Source organism: Ruditapes philippinarum, unplaced genomic scaffold (assembly GCF_026571515.1).
Source record: "Ruditapes philippinarum isolate M1 unplaced genomic scaffold, ASM2657151v2 ctg1519_1_1_1_1, whole genome shotgun sequence".
NCBI classification, from domain to species: Eukaryota; Metazoa; Mollusca; class Bivalvia; order Venerida; family Veneridae; genus Ruditapes; species Ruditapes philippinarum.
The window spans coordinates 451704-478810 of record NW_026865600.1 but is presented as its reverse complement, the minus strand read 5'-3'; the positions used below and the strand labels follow the sequence as shown (position 1 = coordinate 478810).

The 27107-nt window shown below is 30.7% G+C and overlaps 1 protein-coding gene across 3 annotated transcripts in view; it reads left to right on the top strand.

Moving 5' to 3' along the window:
• The window catches only part of LOC132729691 (zwei Ig domain protein zig-8-like), a 76693-nt gene that overhangs the window by 9183 nt on the left and 40403 nt on the right, over nucleotides 1–27107 (top strand). The window contains exon 1 of one of the 3 annotated variants that reach the window (XM_060715513.1): nucleotides 262–415. The exons of 1 other annotated variant lie outside the window; for it this stretch is intronic. In XM_060715513.1, coding sequence (XP_060571496.1) covers nucleotides 346–415 — 70 coding nt within the window. In that variant the 5' untranslated portion in view covers nucleotides 262–345. Of the gene's footprint in view, nucleotides 1–261; nucleotides 416–27107 lie in introns of those variants that run through there. One more of the 3 variants, XM_060715510.1, reaches the window with a different exon arrangement.

Genomic DNA, 27107 nt, shown 5'->3' with positions numbered 1-27107 from the left:
AGATGTTTTACCGGACAATTGAACGGTGTTTAATCGCTACTATAACAATATTTACTCAATGTGTTTTCAAATAGATATCACTTTTATATGTTTGTTATATGGTATTATTTCTCACCAGTTAGTGTGTCACCTTGTTTACTTTTCAATTAAAGCAAATAAAAAATCCTATAAATCTGACAAAAGACCTGCGACAAATGACAATTAATTTTGAATATAACATTTTCCCTTTCAATAATAGAAGTACGGGAATTCCGAATTGAACATACACAAAAAGTTTGTGAAAGGCGTACAATGGTGATTTTTTTAGTGTTTCAAAATGCCTTAAAATATATCTAATTCATTAATATGGATACATCAAAACGTTTGAACGTTCATTTGCTGTTTTGTATATTAGGAATATTAATCACCTGTAGTTGTAAGTAAATTTTAATTACGATGATTACATCCAATAAAGATTTGCCCTGTACAATAATTATTATGTGCTTTGGAAGTATAAATTCATACTGATTTACACTTGCAGGGAAAATAGTGTGGAATTTCATAATAGTATTACAATAAAAATATAAGAAACATTGTTTATCTATTTGGATAAAGTAGATTTTGCAACTGTTAAGACATTAAGTACAAGACAATCATTTCATATCTCAGATAAAACTTATGATGGGTTTCGTTTTTTAAAATATTTTAATGTATCGTACGCATAAAAGCGTTTAACTACAATAATCATCGTTAGGAAGAAAGAATAAATATCTTTGGCTGTGCATTGGAGAATATGGAATATCATTTTTAGACATTATAACATCGCTTGCTGTGTTCTGTTTAGCAGTTCATATTGTTATTAACGATACCTGTATAGTGTATCTTTATTTTCTTTTTCATTTCTTTTTCTTTGTATTTTATAATATGTATATTCTGAATATCATATCTATATGAACGTCTCGACTTTCTTTCGTTCTTTTTAAATCTAATACGTGTAACTTATGAAAACAGCCGTATCGTAGACGTGATTGTGATGCGTAAAATTTATAGGAATAATATAGTACTGGAAATTCCACTGATGTCTAGCGCTGTATTTACAACAACGATTTTCGTATTACACTTAATTCATCATATACCCTGGCTACATCTGTGTTTTTATATGATAAATCTGATCAAAAAGTCAAAATGGATTAAATGGGTTTTATGGCACACTTGTTGTTCATTGTAGATGATAATCAAGACACGCCTGAAAATGTGAGAGTTAATATTTACAGCATAATTGAAAGGTGTAATGTTGTTATTTGACATAAAATTGTAATATCGTATTATCAAATCTATCTGTTGATATTTAAAAAAAAAGAATTTAAGTAAGAGCGAGATAGACATTTACACTTCAAGGAAATGTGCCTTGGTTAATATAAGAAAATATTTCATTGTGTTTTCATATATTTTGAATATGTTCAAAGAAAGGAAGAATGAATAATTAGTATCAATCAGATTTATTGTGGAGAGATAGATTCAACAAAAATGTATATCTATATCAAAACCGCTGGAAACATATGTATTTAACAAATAAAGATTTGGCACTTGTCAAGACAAGTGTCTTAAATATAATGAAATGTTACCAAATTTGAAATGAATCACCAAAACATATGCTAGAGTCAGATATGGATATATCGGGATTGTTTCCAGTATATATTTGGATTTCTGTTTTTAGTGCCATATATTGTTACTGTAAGTTAACTTTATAATTTTATGATATTCATCGTGTATATAAGCATGATAACTTTATATCAACTGGACAGATTACAACAGTCATGTAGAGGTCTGTTTTTAGCGCACATCTAAATCATCATTAAAATCATATTTATTGTTATTTGTTTTTACCTCATATGAAATGTCACTTAAACTGACAACTGTTATCGTGTTCTACAATTTATTTCAGTAAAGCCTTTTAGAAAAATGAAAAAGAGCGTATTGCAAGATCGAAATTGGCCAGTATCAGGTGTTACTGTTATAAGATTATAGTGATATTATAAAAGATTAATATAACCAACATGATCAAATACGTGATCTGTAAAAGAAATGTCATATTATCTTTTAAAAGAAAATATGTAATAAAAGTAAAAAGATGTAAAAGGTCATAAAATATTGATATAACTGTAAATATTTGTACTTGGCCACGTTTTATTTTATTTTTAGTCTTTGAAGAAAAAAAAAACTCTCCTCTGTCCAGTTATTGTGAAATAGCGATTCATGCTTATAAGATTCAAAAACAACAAAATTAAAGTAGCCCCATTTAATTCTAAATCGATTTAAATATATTTTTCTAGTTTTTTTTCTTTTTTTATGAAAAACGAATAGATATCAATAGCAAAATTAAACGAACTTATTACTTGAAAATACACGTTAAATCTTAAAGAAATATTATTAAAAAAGATATCGTGCATTTAAAGTGTGTTGGAAACTGCGTGAATATTGCTTACTCGAAAAACATATTTGTCTATAAATATATACATAAGAACATGATCTAATGTTTTTGAAAATTGTTTTAAATTGTCATGGGATACGATTTTCCAATGCATTTGCCAGTAAACAACACAAACAGACATAGGCATAACCGCTTGTCAGTTCTTTCATTTATAAGATTGACAGAATGGCAAAGTGTTTCGAGTTATAACAAATATTAACGGTCTCTGACCGGTTCGAAACGTTATGCAGACACTTAAGAAGCATTTATACTGCCTAATTTTAAGGGCATTTATTTTCACCAGCAAATACAAATGCAAACACATATTCAATCACTTGAAAGCAATTGAAAAAAGTAGTGATGATTTGTCCACATAGTTGAACAAATGTTATATGTCTAAATGCATTTATACTTTTTGTCCAAATATTTTTAAACCATATGTACGACTTCATTTTACTTTACAAAAGTTACGATTTCACTCTCTTTAGGTTTTCAAATCCATGGGGATATATGGTAGATATTCACTATATACAGTTATTTGTGGTTAGGTTTTATTGGTAAAAGAAACCTTCAAGTGCCCTTCCGTGCATTATGTCAGGCACAAACGGGTACCTGAGTAGAACTACGTTCCCTAAGAATAGTGTCCACATGGAAGAATCCAAAGTTTCTTTCTGGATTCAAACCTACAACGGTGTGGGGCAAATAAATGAAAATACACGACCTTAACCACACGGCCACATACGCCCTGTTCACCCAGTCAATGTGACAAATCAAACAATGCAATGTTGATTGTCGGACGATAAAATGGATAATCAAAATGATCAGTTCACAACAACAATGGTTATTTAAGATGGTGTACGAAAGACTACATATCTCTTCTGGTAATTGATATAAAAACAAAAAACTCTATTACGTATTCCGTAAGTAGTGCAACTATCGTAATACGTCAGGATCCATTGAAAATGACTAATGTTCATGAAATGCTCAAATTTATTTTTTATCTTTATCATTCTATTTTCGTCAACAGTGTTATTATTATTATTATTATTATTTTAAAACACAAACATATAATTCTTACAGGAAAGACTCTGTTATACGTATTGAAATGAACATTCATCAAGTTGAATTAGATATCAACTACTCCGGCTACACTTTTACTTCTACTTGATATTCAGATAATATGCATATGTAAAAAAAAAAAAATTATCTCTCTATTTTTTGGCAAATTGTATGAATGTATCAACCTATTTTTTTCTCTTGAAGATCCTTCTGTAAATGCTGTATTCTCTTGTATGTATCAACTGAGGAAGCTGAATAAAGCGAAACATGTTTTGATACTTAATTTGTGTTGGTTTTTGATCCAATTGTCCTATCGTATTCTCTTGTAGAATCCTATGTTGATGTCGGCACTGTCCATCTGTAAATGTGGCACTGTTATGCAAGGTCAGTCGTTGCTGTCAGAAGTAGCCTCATGTAAACTTTACTCTCCCTTGAAGATCCTTGCTTAATGTCGAGAATGGCCGCCTATAACCATCGCTCCACCTTGAAGATCCTTGCGATGTCGATGGTGGCCTTGTGTACAAATTGATTCCTCTTATAAATCCTTGGATGGTGTCGATAGTGGTGATCTATTTCCGTTGCTCATCCACATAAGGACCTTCTTTTTATATCTTAATCGTGCAAATGGTGGTTCATTTTTTCTTCTTTAATGTGCATGTACAGCTGAATACACTATACATTTCCTGAATTTATTTCGCATCCCGTGATTTATTTGTATTAGACTATCGATTAACGTGAAACGATCTTAACGTTTTGTATTTAAAACACAATTCTTATCTGTGTGATATATTGTCTGCAGACAGAAATGGAAACAGTGTATATTATGCTCTTACGTTGCAAAGATTTATTTGTCTTGAGGAGCCAAATCTATAAACATTTAATAAAGTGAAAATCGCAGAAAACCGATTGCATAAGAGTCAAATTTCGTCTTATTGGTGAATTGGTTGAAAGGCTTGATAAAGATTAATTTGCAAAAAAATGATAATGCAGTTAATCTTTAATCTTTGTTTCAATTGTAAATGTTCGTTTTGTTGTTTCTAAATGTATATAGAGTAAGGTATCACAGTCAATAAATCTTTTTGAGAAATAGAGACAGTCAAGATATTTGAATTAAGCATATATATGACGTACCATAGAAAAATATAATGTAATCGTTTTATCCATTATAACTTGAGATAACAATTGAATGCGTTATTTTGAGTTTTTTTGTGTTAAGCTAACATGTAATCGATAGGCAAAAACAGCTTATCTTTTGCAAGAGAATTTGTAATACGAACAATACATTAATGTGGTTCACAAAGTAACTGAATTTAGGTACAAATATGAGTAAGTCTATACCTCATGAACTTATATGGGCTAGAGTGTAAGGAATGTCATACTTATTTGATGGGAAATAAGGTTTGTCCTTAATAATTGTAATATGAAGGCTAATATTTATATGACTATGATCACGTTACTTTTAAAATAATAAATAACAAGAACATGGCACGAAAGGCGACCGGAATATTCACGTGTTTTATGAATAATAGTACAAAATGTATTAAATGACTTGTGTGATTTATTTCCACAGCGTAGTTTAATAGATATCAAATTCAGAAAGATGATCGGATTTAATTTGTATTACCTTAACAAATTGTTATGATTAAAGAATAAATTATTGCTAACTTTGACAAGCAGTCACCACGATATTCAGAGTAATATCACTCCTATCCCTGATAAATTGTAAGATTAATGATATTGTACATGTGGCATGTTTTCGGTTTCTGGAAATGATTCTCTGCCTCTATATCGAATGCACAATCATGTTACTTACTTAAACGTCTTTTACTAGCATTTACTGACTATTGATAATGTTGTAGGCTGTTTGTTAAAACTTCAGAATCGCCACATGAATGATATAAGGCTGAAACAAAATGACAATGGTATGGAGTAAAATTCTAAATTCTGCTCAGCAGAGTAGAGAAAAACAGAATCCATAAAGAAAGCAAAACACGTCAAAATTAAAAATGTTGCAGGCTCGGTTCGATCGACAATGTTCAGGGACGGTACTGGAAAGTGCAAGTTACCGTCCAGGCCCTAGCGCCGGCTTAAGCAGAATAAATCATTTTAAAAGGAAAATGATTAAATTTTAAATTTAGAAACACCGCAGATGTGTCCATACGGTGGTTATCATGAAACCTTCAAAGTGACACTTCCGTGTCATTCCATGAAAAGCGGCGTATGGTTCCCAAGTAAAAGAATGTGTTTGCCCTAAAAGAGAAAACAAGTCACGGTTGTGGTGTACGGTTGTGCATGTACTTACCACTACGATCCTTAGAACATTATCTGTTTATTGCGCTTTTTGGAGGATTCTAATTTTCTATTTTATCTAGACAAAAATGCGTGAAATTCATGAACTGAAAGAGATTTATGGACTTTTGTCCAAGAAATGAAGTGTTTTCTATTAGTAATTAATTTTAGATGAGAACATAGCAATAGAAACACAAAAATACTGATTGGAACTTTTGATTCCTGTGAGACTTTCAATACTAATGAAATATTAAATTAAACTAATGGCTTTTATCATAAAAGTACCCAGTACTTGGTTTATCAAATAAATAATTTATTAATCATCTTAATTTTATTATCACAGACGAACAAAACGTATCAATAAATGATGTAAAATTGTTATAATGTAATTAGCATCACAAATACATTGAACAATATAAATTAAGTATTTTATGGATAAGTTGTTTATGTGCCTCTAAAACGTACACTTAGTCAGCAAAATAGCAATAAAATATTTGAACCGATGATTCGATTCAAAGTTTGCCCTTAATACTGACAGTTCTGTCTTTAAATTATTTATAACATGTACTTCAATTTGCATACGAGGTTACAATAACACATTAATAGCATTTCACGATGTTTCACATGATTGATATATTCCGTACATAGATATGACAAATAATATTCACACTTTGTTGTGATTTTGAAGAATTACTTTTTTAAAGTAAGCTGTTGTTTCGAATCAATTCAGATACAAATTTAACATATAAATTACTTAAATCTAGACAATAGTTTATGGTAATATGTCATATTGGTTAATGTGTTTTCAATTTTGTTTCTGTTTATTTTTGTTTTATTTTGTTGGAAGCTATAAACTTATTGAAACATCCGGAAATACGTTTCTGGTCCCAATCAGTACTAACCAATATAGTGTAGATTTCCATGCTGATGTGTGTAACGACTTTCACTTGACGGGGTTTGAGCAAACATTAAATTACTTATACGCCGCTTTTCATGGAATGACAATAATGTGTAACATTGAAGGTTCCATGATAACCGTCGTATGAACACATCTGCGAATGTTTCTAAATTCCAAATTTCACCATTTTTGTGTTTAAATGTTGAATTCTGCTTAAGCCGGTGCTAGGCGGCGTGGACGTTAACTTTCACTTTCCAGTACCGTCCATGAACAGGCTCAATCAAACCGAGCCTGCAACATTTTACAATTTTGCCGTGTTGGGCTTTCCTTAGGGATTCTGTTTTTCACTATTTCGTTAACCATTCGGCAACGTCGCTACTACAATTCTGTGTTGTTATTTTTTGCATATTTCTTATAGGTGAAGTGTGTTTTAAACTTAAAAGGATGCGAATTAAACAGAAATGCGTATAATCAGATGGTGCTTAAATTGAAATGGCAACATTTCTACTTTTTTACACGATACAAGCTCGGCCTCTTAATTGTCTATGGAACAGTTGATAGTAATAAAGACAAAGCACGAGCCATTGTTTATTTTGGCGATACCTCTCTTAGGTGTCGAGAAAGTAGTGTTTTAGGAAAGACAAAACACACGTTGTGTGGCAAGTGTATATCGATATTACATTAATGATTGAATTATTTATCTGCAGACTGTTGGTAAGAGATATATTTGGTCGCTGAAAAACATCACAATTCAATACATTGTCTTTTTGTTCTCGTTGCACCAGCACAATTTAGGTCATGTGACGAGAGCATTGTCTGAACTGTAGGGTGGTGACTCTTTAAACGAGTAGACACCAATGACCCGTTTTGGTTTTCAAAATGCTATACACTGTGTCAATTTAAGTAAGTTCATTAGATTACACTATTTTATTTTTTGTTGTAAGACTATTCCAACTTGGACCGGCCTTTATTTGTTGCATGCATTTGACTATTGGTTATGCTTCTGCATACTCCATAACCATATTTACCTTTTTAAATGATATTTACTTTTGTTCGTTGTTGTTCATTAATGTCAATAATGTCGTTCGTTATTAATTAATTTTATTAGGACCAAGTGCCGTTTGCTACATGATAGCGTGTACTGTTCACGTAACCATTGATGTTTCAAATGTCTTCAAGTTTTAATATCCAATGTTGAACGATGGTTACATAGGATTGATACTTACTGTATATAAATAAGTTCAATGAAGCATTATCTACAATATTTTAATTTTGACTGTTCTGTGAAGCCCTTTGGTGCATTTTTAAGAGTTTCATCTCGAAAACCTATTATACGACGATTTATAAAGACATACCAATTGTAAGCAGAGAAATATGCAGAGTAAATATGTTATCATACAAAAAACATGAAAACTGTACTATCTGAATCGTCTCAATATATTTTGCCCAATTATAGTAAGATATATTGCTAATGAGGTGGTTTGCAGATTCTGTTTCTTTTACACTTTTACATGGGTAGAAACTAAACTAACACTAATGTTGTTCTATTTCCTAACAAGACGCTCAATGAGTAAATCATTTTATTGAATATTATATTGAATCTTACTCATCTTTCTTAGAAACAGACAAAAAATATTATATCATTAACTATAGGAGATTCAACATTTATATCCTTTTTTGTTAAAATAAAACAATTATTTTCTTACGCCAATAGAAGCATTAATGTTTTAACAATAGAACTACCGATAAACCTCTGGTAAATATTTATGAAAACATTTTGCAAAGTACTGTTTTTCGCATTTGTCTGTGACAAAGTATATAAGTTATGCATTCTTTGAATAATTGCGACACTTTCATACATAAGCAGGTTATCAAAACACTTGTTACTATAAATGCATGTAGTAACACTTTGAACTGTAGTATCAACACAGAATCAAAAATAAATTCGAGACCGAAAAGTAAAAAATCCTATAATACATTCGTTAAACGAAAGCCTATGCAAAAACTGTGAAATATGATACATGTATATATATGACGCCATCAAATTATGCTAGAAGAAGGGTAAAAGTTCTGGTTTTAGAATAGATGCATACTTTTGTGATTGAAATCTTGCGCAACATATATAAACACATAGTTTTACAGTTATGCAGCATAACAAGCAACATGTTTTACAGATAAAAAGAAAATTGCGACTTGATTCTACAATAAGAAAAGGAAGCAAAAAACTCCGTGTCCGATGCCCTGTGGGCCATTTTTCATTTAACTGATATTTACCTTCCTCTTGTTCGTGTTTTGACATCTTATCAATCAAATAATTTAATATTTTGCAATAAGAAATAAAAAATCACTTATTTGCAAAATAGATTTTTACAGGAAAAATACGTTTTATGATTGATATGATAGGAAAAATAATATGAGTTATACAGTTTCAGTAATGTATTTTGTTGATAAATTACTAGATAGTAGATGGCAAAATTAGCGAAGATATTAATAAAACAATTTTGTGACGGGCAAAATCAAATAACGTCATAATGTTAATAATATTTATTGTGTTGATATCAAAATAAATGTTTTATAGTCGTTGCTATAATGTTATGATATATTTCATTAAAATATATTTAATTCTTTAATTGTTGCTTAATGTGTAACCAAATATAGTGTAGATATAAACTTCAATTTATTTATTTAATATGTATCACGTTTACATGTCGGTATAGTGTTTTTATTCCTCATGTCGAATTATCGAATGGGCCAACATGTTTCATAGTTTATTAAGACAATTGAATGTCTGTTTTTACTTATATTAACTTAAGATATTAAGATTAAAAGACTAAACTTAAACTTACGATACGAAAATGTGATGCTTTGCTGAAAAAGAATGACAATGACATGAAATGATTATACCAAGTGACAAGGTCACACAAAAAGAACATTCCAAATGGCTTTTATCATTTACCATTGTCGATTAAATATGACCTTAAAGTCATTTTCAATTTTTGAATCAAGACAACGTCGTTATCTATTTGATCTACGGGACGCAGACAGAAATCGTTCACCATTAAGTAATGTTATTCTCACAATGGTTTATTATATGCCCGAAAGGGCATATTATGTTATACCCCCTGGCGTCCGTCTGTCCGTCCGTCCGTCCGTACGTCCGTCCGTCCGTTAGCAATTTGGTTTCCGGAGCATAACTTAAGTTCCATTTGGCCCACAATGTTCAAACTTCATAGGATGATTGTCCATATTGGGTAGAAGACCCCTATTGATTTTGGGGTCAAAAGGTCAAAGGTCAAGGTCACTATGACCTTGAAACTGTAAACAGTTTCCAGAGCATAACTTAAGTTCCATTCGACCCACAATGTTCAAACTTCATAGGATGATTGTCCATATTGGGTAGGAGACTCCTATTGATTTTGGGGTCAAAAGGTCAAAGGTCAAGGTCACTATTACCTTGATACTGAAAACAGTTTCCGGAGCATAACTTAAGTTCCAATTGACCCACAATGTTCAAACTTCATAAGATGATTGTCCATAGTGGGTAGAAGACCCCTATTAATTTTGGCGTCAAAAGGTCAAAGGTCAAGGTCACTATGACCTTAAAACTGAAAACAGTTTCCGGAGCATAACTTAAGTTCCATTCGACCCACAATGTTCAAACTTCATAGGATGATTGTCCATATTGGGTAGAAGACCCCTATTGATTTTGGGGTCACAAGGTCAAAGGTCAAGGTCACTATTACCTTGATACTGAAAAAAGTTTCTGGAGCATAACTTAAGTTCCAATTGACCCACAATGTTCAAACTTCATAGGATGATTGTCCATATAGGGTAGGAGACCCCTATTGATTTTGGGTTCACAAGGTCAAAGGTCAAGGTCACTATTACCTTGATACTGGAAACAGTTTCCGGGGCATAACTTAAGTTCCATTTGGCCATCAGTGTTCAAACTTCATAGGATAATTGTCCATATTGGGTAGAAGACCCCTATTGATTTTGGGGTCACAAGGTCAAAGGTCAAGGTCACAATTACCTTAAAACCATAAAGAGTTTCCGGAGCATAACGTAAGTTCCATTTGGCCCACAATATTCAAACTTCATAGGATGATTGTCCATATTGGATAGAAGACCCCTATTGATTTTGGGGTCACAAGGTCAAAGGTCAAAGTCACTTTTACCTTAATACTGAAAACAGTTTCCAGAGCATAATTAAAGTTCTAATTGGCCCACAATATTCAAAATTCTTAGGATGATTGTCCATATAAGGTAGAAGACCACTATAGATTTTGGGGTCACAAGGTTAAAGGTTAAGGTCATTATTAATTACTTAAGTATTAATCAACCTACAGCTGTAAAATTTTATAGGATGAACAGCGAATTCCCATGTCTTACAAATGCTTCATCCTTACTAAAAAATAAAACACTTTCGGGCATATAATGCTCCGCCTAGCGGTGCTCTTGTTAGTCTATGTTCCAGGAAAACAATTATCAAATTATTCACAATTCGTGTTATTCTCATACTAACGGATCTTAATGTATCAATAGACAATTTTAGAATCTAAATTTAAATAATTAATGAAAATAATTAGTCAGATTTAAAGTTTCATTAACAAATTGGATACAATACCGTGCTTTTTTACCCCAAGCAATCATTGACAATAATTATAAAATTTAGAATTCTATAATCATCACTTACTATTTTAGATATTAAATTTTACGCTTGCATAGTCGACAAACGATTAGGAGACAAAAACTGTTATGAATATTCTGCGCTCGATATTTGAAGTTCCTATAATTTTACAAAACAAAAATATATTCTTTACTAAAAAGATGGTTTAACATATGTTTGGCAATATGTGATGCCTATAAAATAAATGTTCGAGTATTTCCTAGTTAATCCTCACCAAGCTTTTCTTGCACTTTTCAATTTGGAATACCGGCTGATTTTTGTCTGCAGTGGCCATATACGATTAGCAGAAATTACTTTCATATTACCAGGGTTGAAAATGATACAAATTGGAAATTATTTTCAATTTGAGCACAACCAGTCTCATTTTTGCAACACTCTGCATTGTGCTTTCCTGGAAAAGCACAGCCATTTATAAAATGAAAAAGTATTTTCCTCTTTTCCGTTATTTCAACTGATTTGAATCTCTAAACAAATAGGCATTTGAAATATCTTATCTTTGAACTATTAAATTTGCTATATCATTTTAGAACATTTACGACTTTGCTCGTCCATATCTTACTCAATATTTATAACCCCCATACCTTTATATCCGATCTATTGTAATTTATGATTCGTCTTTGGCATTGCTTGTGGCATTTTGTATGGGAATGCATGACAATAATCAAGAATATACAAATGTCGATTGCAGTATCTGAATGATCTTTGGGTTAATGCTCTAATGAAAAATGTACTTTTGTTTGCTTAACCATGAGGCATACTTATATATTAAATGGGGGAAAAAACGTTTTCATCAAATCAAATATTATATAAAATAAAAATATGAGATAAAAGCAAAATACTTTTTTAATAGCCAATCACATTTAGATTGACCAACATGCAATTTGTTTATGATGAATAACAACAATATTTGCATGAGATATGCTCAATCGTTTTCACATATCAAAAAAAGTTATTTTAGGCCCGTTGTAATGAACATAAATGGTGCAAAGCAGACAGTTGTTATTTAACATTTCAGTTAAGTAACTTTATAGCTCGTTATAATATAAAAATAAATACTTCAAAGCAGAAAAGTCTAAAGGTATATTAAAGATTCTTGACAACGAATGATAGATGTAATATGGGCAACAAGTTCATAAAAGATATACATTTTGTAAAATATTAATCCTATTTAATTACTGTAACTCAAGATGCATAAGGCTGAAGGATATAATGATTTATTGGCATTTAGATCCGCATTTTAGAGTAACTTGTTTTCAATATAATAATACTATCTCAATGATCTTTTATTTAGAGATGCTTGAACTTTTGCCATTAATTTGTGCTATCAAATATATTACAGGAATTATTTGTTTGCAGTAATACAACTTTACCTTTAGTCATATCTTTGTAATTAAGTATGCCTCATAATGCATATAATGACTATCAATTATACCGGCGACATTATTTCTTAGTTTTGTAGGTGGCTCCAACTTTTATTGGAATCAGACAAGTAATAATATATGTTTAACGGTATCGATATCTATAAGCGTACTGCTGGCTATTCATTTAAAGTTATTGATGGTATATGTTTGTGATATGTTTTGCTTTATATCTGTTGTGTTGTACTGCACTGTTGCTTTATCATATTCATTTTTATGATCGAGGATAGAAATGCCCATTGTACAAAATATCTGTACAAACCATTACAATAGCATATAATTGTTTATATCAATACAAAAAGAGTTATTATAATGGACATTTGCCAAAATTTAATTTCTAGAGTATAGAACTTCTTTGATATTTAGTTTAGCTGGCGTCTTATAGAAACATATTAAAACAAGGTATATCATTGACCTGTATTTCCTTTCGCAAAAAGGGGTAAACAAGATATTTAGTTTTCTAATTCATCCCATACTAAAGGTAATTTAAAGAAGTCAGCTTTTCCATATGGCCAACTGTCTCATTGCCTAATCACTATATCGTTATATGAGGCTGTTATTTGTGGCTATCCCCAAATGATGTTTGCATTAAACTTTTCACAAAAGAAAATAAATTCAAACGCAATAATTACTTAAAGTTAACTTGACGCATTGGTTATCATTTACATTAATTTCATACGTCATCAGTTCTCTGGACAAGTTTCAAACTTGCTTTAGTTTAAAATTAAACCAATATCGACGTAAGAAAAAAAATGTTTGTAAGTTGACAAAAGAAGCATCCTTTTCTTCGGAAATATTATCCATTCATTGCGTGCCAGTTATGAAACTGGATCAAGCTCAATTTTAGATCAATATTTAGACATTTTTAGTACCCTACAAAATTAGAATTTTCAAACGCAAGAACGTTTTAAAATTTATTGTATAAAAAGTCTGTGTTTGGCATATCTAGAGCAAATTTGGCTACTAAATCTATCTTTTTCATGCCAATAATACTTTTAGATGTAAGGAAATTACATTTATTTTGTCTAATTTTCTAAACATGTTATGCATTTCGCTGTTCATGTAGCTAAATATAATATAACAGCTTATAAGAATTTGAGCCAAAACAATCTTCAAGATGTTGTAAAAGAATATGACAATTTACGGAAGAAGTTATTTTCATTCTTTCACATCGTATTGAAATACTTATTTTTTCAATCAATTTGTTATATATAGACATTCAAAATATATTATCCAGCACACGTATTTGATCTTGCCAAAGGTGAACTCAAATACAATATTTTTTTTTATTTCATATTATAGCCATATTTTATGAATTATGTAGGAATATACATAAGTAATTTACTATCAATTTGATATTGTTCTAGATTTGTCTTTTAACAGTTTTTAGGTAAAATATTAATAACCTCCAAAGCTACAGATCATTTTATGTTTGCAACCGATGTATTATTATCGACCGACTTGTATTTTTAGTTTTATGGAAAAGGGCAAAAAAACTATTATTAATTTAATGCGGAACGTAATGAAACATGACTAATTTAATGTAATAAGCTCAGTTATTCATTTTTTTTTAAATTCCTTCACAATAACCTTTAGATAGAATTAAAGCTATCATGTTTGTTAACGTATTAAATATCTCACCAAACACATCTGACAGTGAATTCAACACTCGTCTGTGAGACAAATGCTTTTGTATGACAAGAGAATGATAAACCAAAGATGAAAACACAGGACACATTGACTTTATTGTCTACCAGACAAATTGTATATTAAAAAACAGTTTAAAAAAAAATAGGTAGAATGGTAGAATGACTATGAATTTTGATTTTATTATATCCATTTGTTTAAGTTTCGAACAACTTTTTACGTTATAGATATGGAATGCAAATCTGAAAAACAAGACTATCTTTGTGCCAGGGAAATAAAACAAGAATTAGTCTACTTTCACACTTTTAAAGTAATTGAATTTGTACATCTGTAGACTGGTGATACAAGAGGAATTTGACAAGGAACATTCACCTTATTGTCTGGTTTACAAATTGATTAAACATATGCATGTAAAGGCAATGTAAATCTATTATATGACCTAAACATATATATCGTATAAATTTACAAACCGTAGACGTAGTAAACAAAATTAAATGCAAGCTTTTAAATTAATATATGTAATTTTTTGAAACCATTTCAAACCATTAAATACATTTCGAGACATCTTGAAAATACGATTTCACATTATAACTAAACACATAATTTACAAACATGAAACAATATATAATAACTATGGTTTTATTCAGTATGCGAATGTTTGATGTATAATAACTCCTTAAGTCATTGGTGGAACCTGACAGGGTATATAAATTTTTTTATACAATATGATAAACAAGATCAACAAGGAAAGGCGGCGGTCAATGAACGATGCAATCGATGTTTTAAAACTTATCCTAATAAACCTATCGATGTTTTAACTTGAAGGCTCTTACTGAGAATAACATTGTTTTGTTATAATATTATACATCTCAAAAAGACTTAAATATTTGGTAATATTTATGCAGCTAAAGAAATAGAGCCGACAATTCCTAATGAAACGGCATCTTTACAGGTATTTGTATGTTGATGGATAAACACATGTAGAATAAGGGTAGAAACCAAAATTCTAACGTATTATGTAATGTTATGTGCAACTATCATGAAATGTGAACTTGCAAGAATTGTAAGCAGTAGGTTTTTTTGCAACATAATTTATTTTTTCGAAGTTTTTATATTGTAACTGTCATTGGTGTATACGTTTCATATGACGACGTTAAATTTGTATAGCTTAAGTCGACACAGCACTGCCTATAGGTCAGTTAGGTTTTATTAAATACTTCATATAATTTGGACAATTTATCAATTACAATACCTTATTATTAATTATATTTGTGCAATTCATTAAAATTGTCATTATGATAGTTTTATTTTAAACGATTTTTATTGTAAAAATTTGGCGATTAGCAAACCTTCAGTTAACTATCTTTTATTAACCACTATCAACATCATAGTGTCAAGTCATATTTTGTAAACTTTAATAATATGTAAATACAAATGAAAGATGCCAAAGTGTGTGGTACAAATATAATTGGAAACAAAAAAAAATTGAAATCTAACCATAATTATGACAACATATTTTCTCCCATTTAAGTAAAAAATCAACATGATTTTTTTACTGAAAACCGAAGCTGTAATTTGTTATTGAAACGTTCAGTTCATGACAACATAATTCAAGATTCATTAAAAATATAATACAATACATGTTGTAACAATATTTTGAATCCCGCTTTCTAAACATATAAGAATATCGATTAATGTGAATGATTTGCACGTTTTATGGTGTAAAACATAGTTCTTATCAGCCTCATCTATAGACTGCAGACAAACAGGAAAGAAGTGTATATAATTCACAACCGTTACACAGATTTATTTATCTTGAAGTGCCATGTCTATGAACCTGAAACAACATCCTATAAACACAAATCTGATCACACATTGGCTAAAGGTTTTCAACAATGTTTCAAACAATACTGAAATAGTGCATAAAATGGCTGTAGTTAATTGAAAATATTATCATTTGTTTCAAGTACAACACCAAGAAGAATTCAAAGTCTTTACAAAATTATTATCAGATCATACTTTTTTTGAGAAAAAAAGATCTATTGATTTAAATGGTATTTGGGAAATATTTTATTTACCACGTGCGCGGTACTATTATGTTGTCAAGCGACAGCTATAACGTGTGTCGAAGATAACTATAATGTGTGCCGAAGATAGCTATAACGTGTGTCGATATACATTACATGCAAACGATTGTATTACGTTACCATGCCGCGGATGTACGTAAACATATCGCATGGCCACAAAATGGCTTTCACGTTAACGTTAACACGTAGCCACCTAACAGAACGGTATGCGCATTGAACAAGCTCTCTCTCATGGGCGTAATATCTATCAATATAAGAGATATAGCGTGCGTAATTAGTAAACAAAAGATGTTCCTACGTTCACTATATGCAACCGTAATTACTTTAACATACTAAAAAAAGATATCTATATTTTAAAATTTAAACATTGATTGCGTGTTTTTAAATTTGTCTTTTGACGTCTTATCTGTGATACGCAGGCTTCATAACCTCTGATCCCCTTTCAAAATTCCATTTTATTTAGTTCCGCCCATTGTTTTCTCGTTTAGGGCACACGCTTTTTATTACTTGGGGACCATACGCCGCTTTTCATGGAATGGCACGGAAGTGTCACATTGAAGGTTCCATGATAACCGCCGTATGAACACATCTGCGGATGTTTCTAAATTCAAAATTTTTACTATTTCACGTTTAAATGTTGAATTCTGCTTAAGCCGGTGCTAGGGGGCGTGGACGGTAATTTGCACTTTCCAGTACCGTCCATGAACAGGCTCAATCAAACCGAGCCTGCAACATTTTCAATTTTGCCGTGTTGGGCTTTCTTTAGGGATTCTGTATTTATCTATTTTATGATCACATCCGTGTTATTTGTGCCGTGTGGCGGCTGTAAAAAGTCTCCCCGTACATTTAATCAATGATGTTATATTTTCGATCCTTGAAGATCGTTCAGCACGACATTATTGTTGTGCTTGTGGTATTTTTAGTTTCAACTTTTCGGCATTTTCTATATAGGTGGTTCCAATATTCCTACTTGAATAATGTTGAATCACCCTTAGGATATGTTGCCTGCTTTTTAAATTTGTCTTTTGACGTCTTATCTGTGATACGCAGGCTTCATAACCTCTGATCCCCTTTCAAAATTCCATTTTATTTAGTTCCGCCCATTGTTTTCTCGTTTAGGGCACACGCTTTTTATTACTTGGGGACCATACGCCGCTTTTCATGGAATGGCACGGAAGTGTCACATTGAAGGTTCCATGATAACCGCCGTATGAACACATCTGCCGATGTTTCTAAATTCAAAATTTTACTATTTCACGTTTAAATGTTGAATTCTGCTTAAGCCGGTGCTAGGGGGCGTGGACGGTAATTTGCACTTTCCAGTACCGTCCATGAACAGGCTCAATCAAACCGAGCCTGCAACATTTTCAATTTTGCCGTGTTGGGCTTTCTTTAGGGATTCTGTATTTATCTATTTTATAAATATAATAGAAATAAATATCTTACGCCTTATACATGTATTTACCATTTGTGTCTTATGCATCACGAAGAAAACGACACTCATTCTGATATTATGCAATTCTAAGAAATATATGATACACATACATTTAGCACATACAAACAAAATGTGCTAAGTATGTTATGCAATTCCAGTATTTGTTAGATTAATCAGCTGGAATTTGTGACTTATGTGATAGAATAAGTTTTATTTCTTTATAATTTTCATATAAATGCTAGTTTTTTACGTTGTTTATATTCACGATAGAGAAAATTATTGACGTCAAGCCAAATATCTTTACAAACATTACAATAGAATAAATGTGTTCTTTCACTTAATAGCCTCAATTCTGAATGTTGTTGCTAAATTGTTTTGTTTTTTTATGAAATCACGAAAAATCATTATTGTAACGTTGCTGTATAAATAATTCAATAAACAAGCAATGTTGCTGGATATTATTCTGTATTTGTGCTAAATGAGGACAGAATTAATACAATACATCTCTTTTTCTTAATATTGTATCTACTTGCGAAAGCTAATAGTATAAAAATCAAAGCACAGAAGGCGCTGAATTTGTTTGGGTCTCAGAATGTCAGAAAGGTGAAGGTTGTGAGATTATAAACCAATTTGTTTGTATAGTGTCACCAATGCTGTTTTCAGTGTTATAACTACTGAACTATAGTAAATTGGCTATAAGACTAATTGCAACACTGATATTCAATTCACTGAAGTAAATGATCATGGAGCTGAATATAAGCATGTACATGTATATCTATAAGAATAACACAATATTAGAAATCTTTGACCAGTCTGGATCTATTTTGTCGTTACGAAAATTAATGCGCCTGTCATTTGACAATCTTTACGCAGTGAACTCCCCTTAATTTTTCGGCCTAAATGTACATATGAAGGGAAGTTACCGCTTCGAGGAGTTTGGACTACTTTCGGTATTTGCAAATAAGAACATCAGGGTCTGAAATTTCGCTACCATTCTTTGAAATAAAAACAGGGTTGTGATGAAAAGCAGAATTTTACGTTTCGTATCATTTTTGGTTTTGAGTGAACAATGGTATTTGTTTTAAATGTCTTCTTTTTGGACCCTAATAAGCCCTGAAATTATAACGGTAAACAAAATGAGTTGTGACATTTGTATGGATTTCGATGCAAAATAAGAACGTAAAACATTTTGAACTTCACTATAGCAGGTGTCAAGTGCTGTGTGGTAGCTATAAAAACTTGCCCCGTACTTCACTTCAATGTTGTTATATTTTTGCTGGTCCTTCGGGATCATTGATGCCAGCACTTTTACGTTTTGAGAATTGAGTACCCCTCAAGCCGGTTCTAGGGGGCGTGAGGGATGTTGCACTTATTCATTATTCCTAATATACAGACTCATTAATTAATCTCGTGATTACTGCTTCCGAGGGATCACTTTGTTTCAAGGTTTTTGTATTGAAGTATAACGTTTTTAATTTACATACTTAGTGTTAGTAGTGTTTGCTTTTTTTAACGAAAACACATATGTAAATGGTTATACTAAAAAGGGTGAGTGTAAGATTGACATTCACAGTGATGGAAACATTACGTGCGTCAAAATTTTCTAAATCTAGTTTACTTCTTCGGTGGCACAAACGTTGACATTGTTGAAAATAATCAAGATAAAGCACAATGCATTTTCTGCTTTATTGCTGAGTTTTGACAGCACTTCTCGTAGCTGTTTTGTGGTAAATGGATTAAGTAAAACAAAACACTCGTTGTATAGCAATTGCATATCAATATCACATTTAGTAATTGAATTTCTCATCTGTACACTGTTGATGCAATATTATCCTGAGTAGCGGAATAAATAAACAATTCAGAACATTGTCTGAACTTAAGTGTGGCTATTTACGTTAAGGTTTATTTACGTGACATCTAATAGTTCATATCCATTTGGTTGATAACATTATCTTGTAGTCTTATGAATTTCACAATTTCATTATCGGCGGTTACGGTATTTTAAAATAAGATACCGGATATGTAGTTTTCACCTTATCTCAACCGAAATATAATCTTCAAAATCATTAGGCCCGTGTCGTGCACTCTGTTTAAAAACATTTAAAAAAAACACTGGGCCTTTTCATTTCACTAACAAAACTCTATGTAAGGGATTCTTCTAGTTTTTGTTACTGTGCTTTTATTATACGGTGATTATAAAAATCAATGTAAAAGTAAGAAAGGCAAGATTCATGTTTGAATTCTTTAAGTGACCATGCTTTGTAAATAAATGTGAAAATATAGTCACGTATAATATGAAATTATTTCACTTTTTTTGCTAATTTGAATACAATGCTCGTGATGTAGATATAAATTGTATATTTGATACCTATGTTTCAGACTAATAGGTGGCCAAGCTTTTTTCCCATTTCCGCACTAGACGTACAAAGTGAAAATATTCATATTATCTTACTTTTTCCAAGAAAACATAAGTACGTTGAATGTTAGGAGCACGATTTATAAAATTAGTTTGATGATAAAAAAATGATTATATTATATTCGCTGACCATTGTTTTGTAACTTCTGCACTTTTAGTAACACAATTTGAACCACAGTATTTTGTATATAGTAGTCATTAAAGTTTCTTTTTAATAAAGACTGTCACATATGTATATCATTCAATGCGGCGCCGTTGACTTTTACCCACTTCTCCTCACCGCTGAAGGTTCGAATCTTACTATTGACTTATATAGTCTTTATATTCTTTAATGTGAGGAAACTATCCAGTCGTCAAGCTTACGGTGGTCCTACTCAGACACTTACTCCTGGCTGAAATGATGAACGGATAGGCCCCAGAGGTCTTCCCTCACCAAATCTGAAAAGTCACCATATGACCTCTACTGAATTGTCGCGAAGTAAACACAAACAACAAAATCATTTAAGGTGAAAGTGATGTTCATTTAAGGTGAAAGTGATGTTATACGTACAATTGGCAATGACAATGATTTCACAGTAATGTGCTGTCAATAATTTTCAAACATTGAACCAAAATAAGTTAATTATATAACTATGATGTCAATAGCATAACTTGCTTTACCTCAGTTAGCTTATCTATAATAGATTGTTTCTCTTGAATAACTCAGAACATTTTTTATTGAGTTGTACGAAAATCATAGATTGTACTATTTAAATTATTCTCGAGTAGATGCTGTTTTTGGATCAGGTTAGATTATATCACGAGCTACGTTACGTACAATAAGCGGAATAGCTCCCTCTCTCTATCATGTTTTTTCCCTGATAGATTCCTTTATTTCCTAATTGTGTTTATTTTTGTGAAATACGTTTACACATATGGACTTATTTATGATCACGATAGAATAATATCAATGTCAATGTTTAAAACATCTAAGATACAAAACAGCATATTCGTCTAACAATCCAATAAGAAGCGCTTGCTAATATCTTTATATCAAAGATGTTGCCATATCTTTCCTATTCCAAACTATTCATGGATTATGTTTGGCAAAACAAACCCAGGGGAAACAGGATCCAATGCAATTACTTACGTTACTTCCGTGTTTACGCCCAAATACTAGTTTGTTAGTTTGTCTTTTGATTTAATTATACAATTATATGGAAGTATAAATGAAAGTATAAATGAAAGTATTCTTAAACTGTAACATAAAATTATGCTAGAACCGAAAATGATGTCCTTACTTCATGTGTTATTTGTGAATCTTGATTCAGTTCAACTACATAGCAATGGTATGTCAATTGTACATTTTATACGCCCAAACAATATCTTTAACAAGGAGCATTAACGTCATTGTAAAATACACATTCTTTTATTTTGGCGCATTTAGAGATAATTTTCCTGGTGCCTTTTTATTTCTATTTCAACTATCCTTTTTTAGGAAATCGCATTTTATAAGGAAGTGTGCACTTTTAACTAAATATACAATGTATAAAAAGTAAACTTTAGTCTGCATTGACAAAATGACATAAGACATAATATGATATTATAATGAATTTCTTCCCAGTGTTGTAATGTGCCAAAAAGGATTTTCAGATATAGTCTTGATTTCAATCATAATTGAAATGCTTTAAAAATTCCTCCTTCTACAAAACGAAAACAAAGGGTCTATAAGTTTGAACGGAGTAAAACTTGCAATCTTACATGATCATTTGTTTTTATTTAGTAATACTTATACATGACTGAATAAATCATCTGAATAATAAGCTTCTTGTAAAGCTCTGAAAAAAATGTTGTAGTAAGTATCTTAAGATACACGTTTTCATTAAATATTGAAATATATTTGTGTTGTTAAGACGCAGTCGATATAGATTTATAGAAATGCACGCAATATCTTAACTAGTACGTCTATTAATGTTACTAAAATGTCATATTAGTATTAGTTATTTGTATATCAAAACATTTTATTCAATAATACACTACTTTTACAAAAAAAATGTGATAATTAAAGAGTTCATTCTATGTTAAAAAATTCATTGCTCGATGATAATATGTATTTATGCAGAACAATCGTTTGTAAGGTCTTAAACGAATATCGTATATCCCACTTTAACACACATTAAGTAATTGAGTTTGTACAGCTGTAGACTGATGATACAAGATAAATTAATTTGAATTGGAAACTGTTCACGTTTTTGTTTTGTTTTCAATGCGATGAAACAGAATCATATTTATCAAAGAAATTGATTTATTATCATAGATGAAAACTTATTACATGTGTTTGTCAATCACGGGAGAAGATTTGTTGTGATAAGGAATGTTGTAATATAGTTTATTAGCTTGACATGGTACTATAAAAGGATTTTTTCTGTAAATGATAAGTCTGGCTAGAATTAAAACATACAACTGATAGTTCATTATTTTATTGTTTACATTGTTTATCTCTTAAAGCATAAGAGGTGCTGAATTTAGTACTGGTAAAAATTCCTGAGTTTGATCTAGAACAGCTTAATTCTTGAAATATAAAAAAGCTAAAATTAAGCAGGTGACAACATAGACATTTGTCTGAAAATACAGGCTTCCAAGGTTAAATAAAGAACAGATGCAACATCCCTCACGCCCATAGCACCGGCTTGAGCGGAACTCATTATTCAACACTTAAGGTGTTGGAATCAATGATCCCGTAGGAGCAGAACAAATATACCAACACTGAAGTGGAGTACGGGACAGCTTTCTACACTATAAAAGTAAACAAAATATTTGGAGGAAATGAAGTAATTGGGAGAAAATACATAACATTATGTAATAACATCAACATTCAATCATTGTATGTTTTTTCTACAGTTAAGTGTCGTTAGAAAGAATTTCATATTTGATCATACCATTATTAAATACATGTATCCAAACTGTACACTACACTGGAAATATGTGTTTAAAGTTTACAAAAATTCAATTTACGTTTATTCATTTTCAATCTGTAAAAGCGTCCGTGAACTTAATTACATTGATATATCTATTTCTATTTCTTTAATCAGTATATACGTAAACATGATTGTAAATATTGACTTTAAGGTGAACGTCAATGACATGAGTGATAAAAATAAGCATAATCGCTACCAAAGCAATATTTATATAATGCGTGAACAAAATATATCACTTTTAAATGCTATATTTATACATTAATCGTATTTGTTGGATTTGTAGATTCATTGAGATAAACAGAAACAAAAATTGAAAGACCTAATTAACACATGTGTGAAAATACATACATCAAAGTTACACTCTCACATCAAACAGTTTGGCGGTGAAGCAGAGATCTAAAATAAACAAATAGAGATAAGAAAATTAAAAACTTTATTCTATTCTGATGTGGGACAAATAATAATATAATATTTGTTTACAAGACATTACATGGTCTGTGTTTCTGATGATATATATTGCAATTGAAAGTATTTGTTATTAAAAAAAGAGAATTCATAAATTTCATGTAGTAACTTTCTGTCAAGGCTACTAATATGTATATTAATTAATGTGTTCGATCGCTTGACGAGCCGTGATATTTTCCAGTAACCAGTAGTCCAATGGTCATATGTCTCTCACCAATGGTTCAAAAATCATTTAGCTTGAGTTATCGGTCCCTTGCAGAGAAATTTCAGGTTATTTATCCGGGAAATGAGGTAACTAAGGTGGATCGACCGCCGTATCAAAATTGACGTGGGAACAAACAAACTACACATCTTAAAGACTGAGCAGTTTTATAGATACCGACGCGCTTACAAAGACAGTCATCATTCAGTCAGGCTGAATCAACTATAAAAGTAATGAAACTATAAAGGCTTCAATCATTTTCACCATTTGGTTAATCGTGATACACACTACTGTTTAAATACATATTTATATCTTTTATCAAAATCAGCTCAAGAGATGGTGACTTTTTTGACGCATGTCATATGTGGAATCATAGGACAAACGGTGGTGTTAATGAATCTCTTATAATAATGTATAGTTGCTGTCACAAAACTGTCTAAGCGACAAGAAAAATAAATATAAAATTATGTTATTCACAGTTCGTGTAATTTACATACGAACGGATCAGAATGTATCAATAGACAATTTTAGAATCTAAATCTAAATTATTAGTCAGATTCAAAGTTTCATTAACAAATTGGATACAATTCTGTGCCTTTTTGTCAAAAGCAATCATTGACAGCAATTCTAAAATTTACTTACTATTATTAATACGAGTATTTAGTTTTACTCTTGCAAAGTCGACACACAATGAGGAGACATACATTGTTATGAATATTCTGCGCTTGATATTTGAAGTTCCTAAAATTATTGAAAAAATATATTTTATATTTAAAGATGGTTTAACATAATGTCAATACTTTACGGCAATTAAATGTTCGAGTATTTCCTTGTTAATCCTCCACGGGCTTTTCGTTAAATTTTCCACCTTTCAATTAGGAGTACCGGCTTATTTTTGTGTACAGTGCTCATATAATATTAGTTGGAATAAGTTTCTTATAATCATAATAAAAATGATAGACATTTGAAATTTTAAATTGTTTCAATTTGAGGAAAGACTTTCACCTATTTGCACATTCTGCATTGTGTCTTCCGAGAAAAGCACAATCAAATCAATCTAAGGTCATATAAAATTCAACCGTATGTATTCAACTTTTTCAGTTATTTTAACTGATTTGAATCCCAAAACAAATAGGCATTTGAAATATCTTATCTTTTAACCATTAAATTTGTCATATCGTTTTAGAATATTTATGACTTTCCTCTTCCATATCGTACTCAATATTTATAACCCCCATACCTTTATATCCTATATATTGTAATTAAAGATTCTTCGTTGGCATTGCTTATGGCATTTTATATCGATATGAATGAAAGGAAATCAAGTATATACAAATGTAGATTGTAGTATCTGAATGATCTTCGGGTAAATGCTCTAATAAAGAATGTACTTTTGTTTATAAAACCATGAGGCGTACTTATATATTAAACGAGAAAAAACAACGTTTATATCAAATTAAGTTTTATATTAACAAGAAGTTATAAAATAAAGTCAATATATATTATATATCATCTATCACTTTCAGATGGCGCAACATGCTATTCGTATATGGTGAAAAAGAATAATATTTGCATGAAGATACTTTTATAATATTAAAAATGGTAAAAAGCAGTAAAATCTACAGGGTATGTTATTGGACAACGAAAGACACATGTTTTATAGGCAACATGTACATAAATACCATATATTTATTAAAGATAATTCCACTTTACTTACTGTAACTGAAGATGCATAAGGCTGAAAGATAAAATGATTTATTGGCATTTAGATCCGCATTTTAGAGTATTCTCGTTCTGAACAAGATAATACTATCTTTATGATCTTTCATTTAGAGATGCTTGAACTTTTGCCATTAATTTGTGCAATCTAATATATTACAGGAAATATTTGTTTGCAGTAATACAACTTTACCTTTATTTATATCTTTTATCAAATTATGCCTCATAATGCATAATATTGATTCTATCAATTATACAGGCGACATTAATTTTTAGTTTTGAAGGCGGCTCCAACTTTAATTAAAATCGGGCAAATAATAATCTATGTTTTAGGACAATTAATCCAACGAAATTGGTATGTATAAGCGTAGTGCCGGCTATTCTTTTAAAGTTATTGGTGGTATATTTTTTGCTTTATATATGGTATGTTGTCTGGGAAAAGTGCTCTTTTCAGATCCAGGATAGAAATGCCCGTTGTATTCAATATCTTTGCAAACAATTACAATAGCTTACATTTGTTTCTGTACGAATACAAAAAAGTAATGGATATTTGCCAAAATTTAATTTATAGAACATAAAACCTCTCAAATATATAGTTCAGCGGGCGTCTTATAGAAACAAATTAAAACAAGATGAATTATTGACCGGCATTTACTTTGGCTTAAAGGAGTAAAAGTAGATATCTGAAGTCCTATATAAAGTTTTCTAATTCACCTCATATTGAAGATTATTAAAAACAGTCAACTTTTAGATGACCTTCTGTGTTACTTTCCTATCGCGGCTGTTATTTGTGGCTATCCCCCATTGATCTCTGCATTTATATTTTAACCAAAAAAAAGTTCATACGAAGTAATTAATCTAAATCATCTTAACGCAATGGTTATCATTTAAATTTATCGTATACGTAAATTGTTTTCTGGACATGATTCCAACTTTATTTAGTTTAAACATAAAGCAATATGAGCTTAAGAAATAATTGTATGCTGTCAAAAGAAGCATTTTTTTTTCGAAAATAATATCCATACTGTGCGTGCCAGTACTAGTTTTGAAACTAGATCAATCTCAATTTCGGATCAATCTATATACATTTTGTACGCACTCTATAATTTCATTTAATAAACCAAGAACTATTTTTGTTTTATTGTATATAAAATCTGGGTTTGTCATATCGAGATCAAACTTGGCTACTATATCTATCTTTTTCATGCCAATAATACTTTAAGATATAAGGAAATTACATTTATTTTGTCTAAATTTCTAAACATTTATGCATAAAAGAAAACATTTTGCTGTACATGTAGTTAAATATGTCAGCTTAAAAGAATTTGAACCCCAACACTCTTCAAGATGTTGTAAAAAATATGACAATTTACGGA